The 13,607-nt window shown below is 46.3% G+C and overlaps 1 protein-coding gene across 1 annotated transcript in view; it reads right to left on the bottom strand.

The window, feature by feature from the left end:
* Nucleotides 1–10,325, bottom strand: part of TNS4 (tensin 4) — a 30,413-nt gene extending 20,088 nt beyond the window's left edge. The window contains exon 1 of the mRNA XM_060256458.1: nt 9,813–10,325. Within this exon, the coding sequence (XP_060112441.1) occupies nt 9,813–10,281 (469 nt within the window). The 5' untranslated portion in view covers nt 10,282–10,325. The remainder of the gene's footprint in view (nt 1–9,812) is intronic.
* Nucleotides 10,326–13,607: the final 3,282 nt, after the last annotated feature.

Below are 13,607 nucleotides of genomic sequence, written 5' to 3'. Positions count from 1 at the left end.
GACATTAACAGGCAAATTACAAACAGAAGGTGCAATCAGATTAGGTGTGATATTCAGCGATGGTGTAGGCATGAAGAAATCAGCATTGGAAATGAGACAGGAAAACTAGGTCTGGATTCAGTTCAGGTGGATGCATTGTCTCGAGCTTCATTATCAGTTGCAATTCAGCAGTCTCTCTTTCTACATACTAATCAAGGGTCAACGCTAGACCGCTTTCATAATGAGCCCTGTTCACAAGTTACAGCGAATGTACATATAATCCAGGTACAGGAGACAATAGATTTTTCTTTATACATTTGTTGAGTAATTGTTAAGTTGCATTCTACACACATTCAGCTGAATGTATGTCTTAAACTGCACATTTTCCCAGGTACTGATCTCTGGTTTCATTTGTAAAGTTGAATGTATGTTGACTCTTACAAATAAGTAACGTATGAACAAAAGTGATACCTACCCAGCACGTATTTATCCCACCCTTCCTCTAAAAGGCTCAGGACAGGGTGTGTGGTTCACCCCTTTATTCTCACAACAATCCTGTGAGGAAGGTTAGGCTAAGGGAGGGGGGAGAGTGACTGACTCAGGGTCACCTGATGAATTTCATGGCTGTGGAAGGTGGTGGTGGATTTGAACCTAAGTCTTCCAGTTCTCAGTCCAATATGCTAACAACTACACCACACAGTGTTTCTGAAGTGGCACATGTTATAACAGCATTATATCCTGTACACCCAACTGTGTCTACATCTGTGCAGATTGAAAAATCCTTGACACAGGGCCACACCTGGCTACGGTACAAATTTCTTCAAACATGAGGAACACCTAGGTTTGTAGAAAAATACAAAATGTTTAAAAAGCAAAAATAAAAGGAGGAGTAGGTAATGGTGCTGGACTATGAGCATGAAGTTCTGGGTTCAGTTCCTTAATCAGAAGAAGAGTAGGTCTTTATACCCCACTTTTTTCTACTTTAAGGAGTCACAGATCAGCTTATAATCTTCTACCCTTCCTCTCCCCACGAGAGGGCCCAACGCTATAGTGATTCCAGCATAGCTCTTTTATTAGCGAAAACCCAACTGAAAACACACGCGCCACTATATGCACAGAAACTCCACCCAAAACACACCTCCAGCAATAAACAACCCAACAGAAAAACAGGCGCTCAGTACCCTCATTTGCATGGCCTTCATTCAAATGGATATTACCTAATTGGCTGCCTCAGCAAGGGCGGCCAGTCTAGCTGCAAAGAGCCTCTCAAACAATGGACTTCATTCAAATGATCTGATTGGCTTGCTCAGCAAGGGTAGCCACTCTGAATGCAGCTGCAAGGAGCCTCTCCAACAGTGGGCTTCATTCAAATGGATATTACCTAATTGGCTGGCTCAGCAAGGGCGGCCACTCTGAATGCAGCTGCAAGGAGCCTCTCCAACAGTGGGCTTAGTTCAAATGGATATTACCTAATTGGCTGGCTCAGCAAGGGCGGCCACTCTGAATGCAGCTGCAAGGAGCCTCTCCAACAGTGGGCTTCATTCAAATGGATATTACCTAATTGGCTGGCTCAGCAAGGGCGGCCACTCTGAATGCAGCTGCAAGGAGCCTCTTCCTTTGAAATTCCCAATACACTACAGTTGCCCAGAGTTCTTTAGAGGAAGAGTAGGATAAAAATGTGATAGCTATCAAATGGACAATGTGGAAGGCAGATTGCTCTGCACATGGTTTGCATGCAAGATGATCCCCAGGTTCAGTCTCTGGCAAGTCCAGTGACGGGGGATCTGAAAGTACAAGGCTTGGGAAAGCCTTGTTCCTCATTCTCTTCAATAAGCCTCTCCTTGATCCAGAAGGCAAACATGGCCTGCTCTGTCGATTCCTCCCTGTGGTCTTTTTGGAACCCACTGCTTGTTGGCACCCGCAGGAAAGGGTGAGGCACACGCTTCATTTCCTTCCCACAACGGTCCTGTCTGTACCTGACTCCAGAAGAGAAGCACCTGGCGACTCCCAAGGAGCACACCAGAGGCAAGTGCAAGGAGATTGCGCAATGCCAAACCTCAGTGCCGTTTGGCTGCAGCAAGGCAGTGACCTTACACTGATCTTTCCCTAGATAGATACACCCAGGGGACGTTTTGTAGAAAAATAGGTGGTGGAGCTCATCCAGGGATTGTTATGCAGCTGCACCTACTGTTCAATAGACAAGGTGGGGATGAGGAGGGGGAACCCTCAGAAAGGTTCAGGAGCTGTGCTCCTGTGAGCTTCCGCTGAATCCGAGGCCCGCATATGCACATTCTAAAGGGGGTCTTACACATCACAGCATCGAGCTGTTGTTAGAGACCAGTAGCACCTTAAAGACTAACAAAATGTGTGGCAGGGTAGGAGCTTTTGTGAAGTGAGCGGTGACTCATGGAAGCTCATCCCCTGCCACAAATTTTGTTACAGTCTTCAAGGAGCTACTGGACTCTTGCTCTTTTCTACTATTACAGCATCGAGATGTTTATTCAGGATTTCAACCAATGCTAAAACCAGGACTTTTTGGGTAGAAAAAGCCCAGCAGGAATTCTTTTGCATATTAAGCCACACCCCTGATGTCACTATTATTTTGCCCAGGGCCAATCCTCCTGGAGCTTACAATAGGCCCTGTACTAAGAGCCTTGTAAGCTCTCGGGGGATTGGCTACATCAGGGGAGTGTGACCTAATATGCAAAGGAGCTCCTGCTACAAAAAAAAGCCCTGGTTACAATAAAAGCATGTAGATCCTGCATGTAAATTGTGTACATCTATTTGCAAGATAGAGTCAACACACATCCATTTTACAAATGAAACTACTACCCTGGATAAATGTGTGATAAATCCCGTATTCAGTTGCTGCTCGTGTCCTGAATATAACATGGTAATTACTCAATACCTGTATAAAGACATTGCACATGTGTGTTCCCTGCAACTTGTGAATAGGTCTACTGTTGTTGCCAGAGTAGACCTCAATATACCACTGGTTTAACTCAGTATAAAGTAGCTTCATGCATTCGTGAGATAAAGCAGGAGCACAAGCGTAACTAAACTCCAAAGGGAGTTCTGCCCATCACATTTAAAGGGACTGCACACCTTTTTAAATGCCTTTCTTCCATAGGAAATAATAAAAAGTATCATGATTACCCTTTTGGCTAAAGAACATAAGAGAAGCCATGTTGGATCAAGCCAACACTCTGCGTCACACAGTGGCCAAAAAACCAGGTGCCATCAGGGGGTCCACCAGTGGGGCCAGGACACTAAAAGCCCTCCCACTGTTGCTCCCCCCAAGCACCAAGAATACAGAGGATCCCTGTCCCAGAAAGAGAGAGGCTGTATTTCTAAGCATTGTTATCTCTTTTATTATTGTTATCTATTTAATTTGGAAAGATTGAATTTACGTATAATACATTTGTAAGAAGTCTGCTAAACACTAAATTAGTGCCACAGAAGTCTCGTCTCTGCTTGTTCGTCCAACACTACTGTGGTAAAAGCGAATGGCCTGTAATCATATGGTGGAACAGATCGTTTTGGTCTTTGGCATGGAACTGGCAAGGTTGAAATGCCAATTCATGTGCTTTGTTTCCCGCCTAGATTGAAATATGTGTGAGACAAATAAATTATACTTAGTATGTTCTGTGGCTCTGACTACCATGCCAAACTATTTTAATAAGGACTTCATGGTCATCCGCAAATTAGCAGGGAATGCTTCTGAAGAATAATTCAAGACACAAGTATTTTATACTTTATCACAAGTATTTTTTTTTAAAAGAGCTTGGAGTCTGTATACCACAAAGATTAACTGCATGTATAGAGTTCATTTCAAAACACTTCCACTTCATTCCTCCATCCTGTATATCTGTGTACGTGCTCTTTTCCCATAGAGAGGAAGGGGGCATTGACTGTGCTGGTGAAGAAGAAGATATTGGATTTATATCTTGCCCTATATGCTGAATCTCAGAATCTCAGAGTGGTCACAATCTCCTTTACCTTCCCCACCCCCCACAACAGACATCCTGTGAGGTAGGCAGGACTGAGAGAGCTCTTACAGTAACTGCCCTTTCAAAGACAACTCCTACGAGAGCTATGGGTGACCCAAGGCCATTCCAGCAGCTGCAAGTGGAGGCGTGGGGAACCAAACCCGGTTCTCTCAGATAAGAGTCCACGCACTTAATCACTGCACCGAACTGGCTATGTGCATGCCTGGAACCCCTGGTAATCTTTGGGAGGCTGGACATGGAAAAAAGAAAGTCAAAGGTTTGCCAGTCTCCAGGTGGTAGCTAGGGATTTCCCAGAATTACAGCAGATCTCCAGGTTACTGTGGCTTGGGAGCCACATGTGGCTCTTTCACACATATTGTGTGACTCTTAAAACCTCCACTGTTTCATTGGCCAGCTTGGAGAAGGCATTAAATCACTTGTCCAAGCCAAGCCAGGTGGCAGCTTGGAGAATGCATTTAAAGTTAAAGTTGCTTTCTTTCTACTTTTCCCTCCTCCCTTTTGCCTCCCTCCCTCTCTTCCTTCCTGTCTTGCGGCTCTCAAACATCTGACATTCATGTCTTGCAGCTCTCAGACATCTGGTGTTTATTCTATGTGGCTCTTCCATTAAGCAAGTTTGGCTGTCCCTGCTCTAGGGTCTTCTCCCACCACTCGTTGAGTACTTCCCCTGAAGATTTTGTGATACAGCCTGAAGAGAGTGGGATTTGGGGAGGAGAGGGACCTCAGTGGAGTATAATGCCATAGGGTTCACCCTCCAAAACAGCCCTTTCTCCAGAGGAAATCACCTCTGTTGACCTCAGGAGGTTGGTTGTAATTTCAGGAGACCTCCAGACCTACCTGGAATTTGGCAACCCTAGCCACTACCCAAGAGGGATACTTGATCTTGCTTCTTTTAAGGGTTTTGGGAATGAAAATGAGGAAAAGACTGGTAGTTTGAAAGAAAGACTTTTCTCCCCATCTTGTAATATGAGAAATCATGATTGGCCATCCAACGAAGTCGGTTCAGGACAGATATAAAGCAAGACACTCTGTAGAGCTAGGGTTGCCAAGTCCAATTCAAGAAATATCTGGGGACTTTGGGGGTGGAGCCAGGAGCAAGGGTGTGACAAGCATAGCTGAACTCCAAAGGGAGTTCTGGCCATCACATTTAAAGGGACAGCACACCTTTTAAATGCCTTCCTTCCATAGGAAATAATGAAGAATAAGGACTCATAGAATTGGACCCCCTGGTCCAATCTTTTTGAAACTTGGGGGGTATTTTGTGGAGAGGCACTGGATGCTATACTGAAAATGTGGTGTCTCTACCTCAAGATACAGCACCCCCCCCAGAGCCCCAGATACCCGTGGATCAATTTTCCATTATTTCCTATGGGAATAAGTCTCCATAGGGAATAATAGAGTTCCCAGCAGACATTTCCCTCCCCTCCCCCCATTTTCTGATGACCCTGAAGCAGGGGGAGGGCCTTCAAACCGGGGGATCCCCTGCCCCCACCTGGGGATTGGCAACCCTATGCGGAGATGCAATGATCACTGCAAATGTGGTGACAGACATGTGCCTAGGTGGTTCCAAAAATGGATGAGCCAAATTCACAGGAGAGAGAGACCTATTGCAGGGGTGTCAAACATGCAAACCGGGGGCCAAATCGGGCCCCTCGAGGGTTCCTATCAGGCCCCCAAGCAACTGGCTGTCATCTGTTTCCTTCGCCCTCTCTCTTGCTTCCTTCTGCATTACAGCTTGCTTTGCCAGGCTTGCTCAGTCGCACAGCAGAGCTACTGAGCCAAGCCTCACTTCCTTCTATTGACTAAGGCTCCTCCCCCTCTGGGTCCCCAGGGGAAGGAAGGAAAGAGCCGGAGCTTCCTTTGCCCAGCTCCCTGGATCCTACAGGAGAGAGACAAAGAAAGCACCTCTAAGATTGACAAGTGCTAATGTTGTAATCATGTTTTATTTTAAGGGTTTTTTTTTTTTAAAAAAAATCTTTAATTGTGTTTGTCTGTGTGCTTTATAAAGTTTATACCTCTGCTATCTGGCATTACATTTTATGATGCACATGGCCCAGCCCGACAAGGTCTCATTTATGTCAGATCCGGTCCTCATAACAAATGAGTTTGACACTTCTGACCTATCAGGAACAATGTTATGATAGTGACAGAGCTTCAGCGTTGACCAAGATAGCACATCTCCAAATATCGGGCACTGGAAATCAACTAGGGAGGGCTATTTTCTTAAGCGTATGAATTTCCAAGAGGCATACAGCTGGCCACTGTTGAATGTTATGTAAGATAACCACCGGAAGCAACGAAACTTTCACGCAAAGTGTGTAAATATGCATTTTTAGTGAAAATTAAACAAAAACAGAACACTGGATATTCTTGAAATTTTCCCACCAAGTCTCTCAACAGTCTTAGAAAATGATTGTCTCTTCAAATAGGACTTAATAAAGACATGGGTGAAGTCTTTAATTTCTTAGTGTTCCACTCGTGATGATTTGGAGAGAATAAGGAACCGCTTTTAAAAGGACTTCTCACGGTTTCACTTGTTAGTTCTTCCTCAGCCTCTTTCTCCTGACGTTACACGGAGCCACAGCTCTACTCTTTACAACATGGATCAACACATGCTCTGATCTGCTGCTACCGGCTCTTTTAAAAGCAGTTCCTTATTCTCTCCGTATCATCACAAGTGGAACACTAAGAAATTAACGACTTCACCCACATCTTCATTAAGTCCTATTTGAAGAGCAATCATTTTCTAAGATTGTTGAGAGACTTTGGGAAAATTTCAAGAATATCCAGGCTTCCTTAGTTCTGTTTTTGTTTAATTTTCACTAAAAACACATATTTATACGCTTGGCGTGAAAGTTTCGTTGCTTCCAGTGGTTATCTTATATAGTTTACTTTCAGTTGTATTTATGGTCACTGCTGAATAGCATATCCCATTAGAAAGGTGCTTGGTCATCACCAGGGGTCGTTTTGTAGAAAAATAGGTGGTGGAGCTCATTAACATAACTCATTACCATATGCCAACCCCCAGCCAAAAGCAACCCAATGCAAGAAAGGAGAGCCCCAGGTGAGCGAGGCCTGCTTGGGCTGGCTAGAGATTCATGTGTGGGTCAAAAGGCTAGCAAGCCACCTACTGCCCAAAATCACATAAGAAGTGGAGAAAGGGTGGCATGGGCTTCTCCAGGGGTTAATGAGGGCTGCTGGGGGTGTGGCAAATCCCCTGGTGGCTGGCTGGCTGCCCACACTCCTAATCCAGGGATTGTTATGCAGCTGCACCTACTATTCAATGGACAAGGTAGGTGGGGAGGAAGAGCGGGAACCCTCAGAAAGGTTTAGGAGCTGAGCTCCTGTGAGCTCCTGCTGAATCTGAGGCCCGGTCATGACGTTTCTCACATTTTCTTGATGAAACATCTATATTTGTGATTCCTGGATATTGCCCAGTGCATTCTGGGATAACGTCCAGGAACTCTTGTGACGTGTGGGCCAAGACATTACCTGCCACATTCCCATTTCAGGAAGGATTTACGTAAATGGTTTATCTGCTCTGTGCAGAAGCCTTTAACTAATACAAAAGGAGCGTGTAGGATGGGGAGGTCTGTTTTATAAAAGACACTGAGATTCTTGAGATGCTCCAGTACTTGCTGTTCAGAGATTGGGGGGGGGGGGGGTTGCGGGTAATGTTAATCCGGTGTTGCTTTTTGGCAGTCATCACATGGAACACCCTCTGAGGCATCTTGGGGATTGTACAATTAGTAAGTGGATGTGTCTGAACAAGCATCATGCCAAGCCCATGGTGGGCAAAGTACCAAAAATGATGCTGCATTTAACTGGCACATTTAATCTGCTTATCGTTTGGAAAAAACAGTCAGGTGTGCTGCACTGAATGATCATGCAGAATCATGGAGTTGGAAGGAACCTCGAGGGTCATCTGGTCCAATCCCCTGCACGATGCAGGAAATTCACAAACACTTCCCCCCACGCCCCCAGTGACTCCTGCTCCATGCTCCAAATAGGGTTGCCAATCCCCAGGTGGGGGCAGGGGATCCCCCTGTTTGGAGACCCTCCCCCCGCTTCAGGGTCATCAGAAAGCGGGGGGAGGGGAGGGAAATGTCTGATGGGAACTCTGTTATTCCCTATGGAGATTTATTCCCGTAGAAAATAATGAGAATTGATCCGCGGGTATCTGGGGCTCTGGGGGGGCTGTTTTTTGGGGTAGAGGCACCAAATTTTCAGTACAGCATCTACTGTCTCTCCCCAAAATACCCCCCAAGTTTCAAAAAGATTGAACCAAGGGGTCCAATTCTATGAGCCCCAAAAGAAGGTGCCCCTATCCTTCATTATTTCCTATGGAAGGAAGCCATTGAAAAGGTGTGCCGTCCCTTTAAATGCGATGGCCAGAACTCCCTTTGGAGTTCAATGATGCTTGTCACAGCCTTGATATTGGCTCCACCCCCAAAATCTCCCGGCTCCACCCCTAAAGTCCCCAGATATTTCTTAAATTGGACTTGGCAACCCTAACGATGCAGGAAATTCACAAACACTTCCCCCCATGCCCCCAGTGACTCCTGCTCCATGCCCCAAACCCCTGGAGGATATGAACTGATGCTTAAAAGAACTGAACCAATTTCCCACTCGCCTTACGCCTTTCTCATGCTCCTCAGCAGGGCTTCTGTCTGATTTCACACTATTTACCCGGCCGGGGCTGCAACTCGCTTCAGCTTTTTCGTCCAGCAAATAGAAACTGGTTTTTAGAGGATCTTGTCTGCTGCGTGAAAGAGGCGGAGCGAGTTGCAGCCCCGGGGAAGACAATGTGAAATCCGACGGAAGCCCCGCTGAGAAGAGGAGCGTGAGAGCGGCGTAAGGCGAGTGGGAAATCGGTCCTGATCTTCCAAAGTGGAACTAAATACAACAATGTATGTAGATAAGAAAAGTCCAGCTAGACTAGGCCGAAAGAGCACCTAGACCAGCATCCTGGCCACTCAGGTGCCTAGTGTTGCCAACCTCCAGGTGAGGCCTGAAGATATCCCACTATTATTACAACTGATCTCCAGACAACAGAGATCAGTTCCCTTGGAGAAAATGACTGCTTTGGGGGGGGGGGGCTCTATGGCTTTGCACCCTGCTGAGGTCCCTCCCCTCCCCAAGCCCCATCCCTCCTCAGGCTCCACTCCCCAAATCTCCAAGTATTTCCCAACCCCAAGCTGGCAACTAGTAACATTTTGTGCAGAATATAATATACTTTTTGGGAGGAAGACACATTGACTTAGGAAGACATTAGTGCAATAGTGGTCACACCCTGTCTGGCAAATTCACCAGGACTTAACTCCTGGGACGGGATTTGCACAACCAGTCTTTGTGGTTGCTCCCACCGTTATTGAGGAACAGAGGATCTAAGAGCCAGTTAAGAGCCAGCTAAGCTAACCGCTTAAGTGGTTAAGTGTGCGGACTCTTACCTGGAAGAACAGGGATTGATTCCCCACTCCTCCACTTGCAGCTGCTGGAATGGCCTTGGCTCAGCCATAGCTATCCCAGGAGTTGTCCTTGAAAAGGCAGCTGCTGTGAGAGCCCTCTCAGCCCCACCCACCTTACACGGTGTCTGTTGTGAGGGGAGAAGATATAGGAGATTGTAAGCCGCTCTGAGCCGCTGATTCAGAGAGAAGGGCGGGGTATAAACCTGCAGTCTTCTTCTAAGGACCAGTTTTCAGAAGGGCCGGCGTGTTTGCTCATTCATAGACAACCCATCCACAAAAGAAAGGGCCACTCTTGGCAATTTTGCCATTCTTTCGCTCCACAAACTTAGCCCTAAGACCGATGAATGTCAAAACTCACCTGGGGAATCTGGGGCATGCTTTTGCTCACACGGGATAACTTGTGCAGGCATCTGGGTTGGGCCTGACTTGAGCTGAAGAGGCTGGAAAGTGGGATCGATCTCCAGGATCAGACGGTTCAGGTTCTCAATGGATATATCCAAAGTAGGAGAGAACGGGCAGGTGTCACTGGTTGTGCCTAATGGTTCCTCTTGCAGACATTCATCTTCTGGGGCTGGAGACATTGTCATGGGCATGGTCTCTGTTCGAGGCTTCCAAGAGCCAAAGAGTTCAGTCTTGGGCAATGAGCATCCTTTGGTTTGGGCAAGTGAGCTCTGTCTGTCCAAACTTTCCATTGAGTAATAAAAGTACTTTGTGGGCAACGTGTGAGAGGGCAAGCACCCATGCTTATGCAAGCACTGCTCTTCCTGGGATGAAACACATATTGTCTGTCCAACCCGTACCACATGGCTGGGGATGACCTTCGACATCCTGCGTTCAAGTATTCTTCTTGGCCTTTGCTAGAGAAAGATTTCACCAAGCTTGCAAAAAAAAATTTTTTCCCCTTGGATCTGCTTTAAATTGGAACAGCCATGGAAACAGAATCTTTAAAAGAATGAATAGAACAAATGGTTAGGAACGATCAAGAATGACCTGTGGCCTCACAGTCGTATGTAATGGCTGGAGACTAGGGTTGCCAAGTCCAATTCAAGAAATATCTGGGGACTTTGGGGGTGGAGCTGGGAGACTTTTGGGGTGGAGCCAGGAGACATTAGAGGTGGAGCCAAGATCAAGGCTGTGACAAGCATAATTGAACTCCAAAGGGAGTTCTGGCCATCACATTTAAAGGGACGGCACACCTTTTCAATTCCTTCCTTCCATAGGAAATAATGAAGGATAGGGGCACCTTCTTTTGGGGCTCATAGAATTGGACCCCCTGGTCCAATCTTTTTGAAACTTGGTGGGTATTTTGGGGAGAGACACTAGATGCTATACTAAAAATTTTGTGCCTCTACCCCAAAAAACAGCCCCCCCCAGAGCCCAAGATACTCGCAGATCAATTCTCCATGATTTTCTATGGGAATAAATCTCCATAGGGAATAATAGAGTTCCCAGCAGACATTTCCCTCCCCTCCCCCGCTTTCTGACGACCCTGGAGCAGGGGGAGGGTCTCCAACCCAGGGGATCTGCTACTCTCACCTGGGGATTGGCAACCCTACTGGAGACAGGGCCAGTCCTAGACTGCCCAGCACCCTAGGCAAGGTTATCAGTTCCCCCCCTGGAACTGATAATGTCACCAAGTCACATGGGGGGAGGACCCAATTTGGCACCCCCAGAAAGCCAGCGCCCTAGGTAGCCACCTAGTTCGCCTAGCGGCAGAGCCAGCCTGGCTGAAGAAGAAAGGGTAATCTTTTGGCACTGAGAGCGAGGGGTGCACTGATTCTGGTTGCAAACATGTTTTTATTTTTTATTTATTTTACCTGATGACCCTGAAGCGGGGGGATCCCCTGCCCCCACCTGGAGATTGGCAACCCTATGAACCAGTCACTGGTTTGGCTTTGGTTTGGCACCAGATGACTTGAACTTCTGCCAAACAGGTTTACACTGGGCTTTCACAAAACTGTCTATGTGCAAAAATGGTGGTCAACCAAAGAGATTGGAAACTATTAGTGTCACCGACTACTTAAATCAGTCTTCCTGCAGCCTCTTCCAGCCTGTGGGCACATTCGAAACTCACAGGCCAGTTGGTACAGCCTTAAAATGGCTGTTGAAGGAGGCGGAGCCAGCCACAAAATGGCCACCATGGCTTGCCTTCAGTCACATAGTGAAGATCCTTGTGCTGTTGTGGCAGCTGCTACCAAAACAACGTTTTCAAAAATCTCCACAGCTCATCCAATCTCCAACAGCCAATCAGAAGCCCTCCTGGGCAAATATCCCACATAGCTCCTCCCACTGTCTAAAAGTACATGGTAGACACCATGGCATCCATGGAAACCACACTGGGGCCTTCAAACTTAGATGCACACCAAGCAATACCATTGTTTTTAAACACTTTGTAATGACTGAGGTATAAGATTTATGACTGATTTAATTTTTTTAAGTATTGCAGACTGAACAAAGCAGAGATGCAGCAAGAATGAGAAGAAGTACAATTCTGTCAGTCTGTGTGAGAACATGCAGAGATAAACACTTTAGAACATGTGTTCCTAAACTGTACTTTTTACTCTGACCTGCGCTCCATACTCATCGACCCTGTCTGAGTGAGCAAACAGTGAAGCCCAACAAATTTAAAGTTATCCAGGGCTTTTTTAGTAGAAAAAGCCCAGCAAGAACTCATTTGCATATTAGGCCGCACACCGTGACACCACCATTGTTTCACACAGGGCTTTTTGTAGAAAAAGCCCAGCAGGAACTCATTTGCATACTAGGCTACACCCACTGATACCAAGCCAGCCAGAACTGCGTTTCTGTGCGCTCCTGCTTAAAAAAAAAAGCCCTGAAGTTGTCTTCCTGATGTCAACTTGGAACCAATTGGTAATTAAAACTGTTGCAAAATTTTTATATTTAGCATCTAGAAGGCGCTTAATGTATTTGCAATTTGCCATTTGATGGATGGATTGGTTCCTTGCCATATCATGCCAATAAAAGCTATTGTATTGTATTGTATTGTATTGTATTGTATTATTGTAGAACATGCAGGCACAATAAAGTTGAACTGTACCGTTAGGAAGGGATATGTTGAAACAACAAGCTGAACAGCCACAAATAGGTTGATGAGCAAATGAACACTGTGTCGAAAAATCAGCTGCCTGATCACAGCTGGTGAACAGGATATGAACTGAATGGGGGGTATTCAAGCATCCCTAATGAGGATTAGAAAACCTTGCAAGTGATGTAGACAAGGAGTCAGTAAGGTTGCCAGTTCTGTGTTGGAAAATACCTGGAGGCTATGGGGATGGATCTGGGAGATGGTGGGGTTCGGGAAGGGGAGGAGCCTCAGCATGGTACAATGCCACAGAGTTCACCCTTCAAAGCAGCCATTTTCTCCAGAGGAGCTGATCTCTGCCAGCTGGAGATCAGTTGGAAAAGTGGGAGATCTCCAGGCCCCACCTGGAGGCTGGCAACCCTAGGAGTCAGTGAAGAGATTCAGAGGGAGGATGGCCCCCTGGGTCTCCCTTTGCAGTGATGGTCTGAAAAGGAGAGTGAGACAGAAGGAAGAATGATGATGATGATGATGATGAAAAGAAGAAGATGATGATATTGGATTTATATCCCACCCTATACTCTGAATCAGAGACTCAGAGCAGTCACAATCACCTCTACTTTCCCCCCTACAGAACAGATACCCTGTGAGGTAGGTGAGACTGAGAGAGCTTTTTACAGAAAGGACAACTCCTGTGAAAGTTATGGCTGACCCAAGGCCATTCCAGCAGGTGCAAGTGGAGGAGTGGGGAATCAAGCCCAAAGAAGGATTCCCCAAAGATGCGGCATGCCAACCAACATCCAGTAGATGAAGACAGGGACTTGTAAACTTGGAAAGTCCCATTACCCTATCAAGGACTCCTGCCCTACATGTTATGATACATCGCTGAATGCACGCTCTCTTCTACCCAATTCAGCATGGGCTTTGCATTGCATGGCCTGTATTGCACTGACTTTTGAAGCATAACCATTTCCTTTTTTTGCAAAAGGGATGACTATGCAACAGTGTGCTTAATTTCACAACAGACCAGGTTGCAGAGTAGCTGAAAGTCAGATACGTGAAGCCATACTCGTTATCTGGACAGGGGTGGGATCGTGTGACAATGCATGAGCA

Source organism: Heteronotia binoei, chromosome 15 (assembly GCF_032191835.1).
Source record: "Heteronotia binoei isolate CCM8104 ecotype False Entrance Well chromosome 15, APGP_CSIRO_Hbin_v1, whole genome shotgun sequence".
Lineage (NCBI taxonomy): Eukaryota > Metazoa > Chordata > Lepidosauria > Squamata > Gekkonidae > Heteronotia > Heteronotia binoei.
The sequence above is the reverse complement of the archived record's forward strand: the minus strand, read 5'-3'. Positions and strand labels throughout refer to the sequence as shown.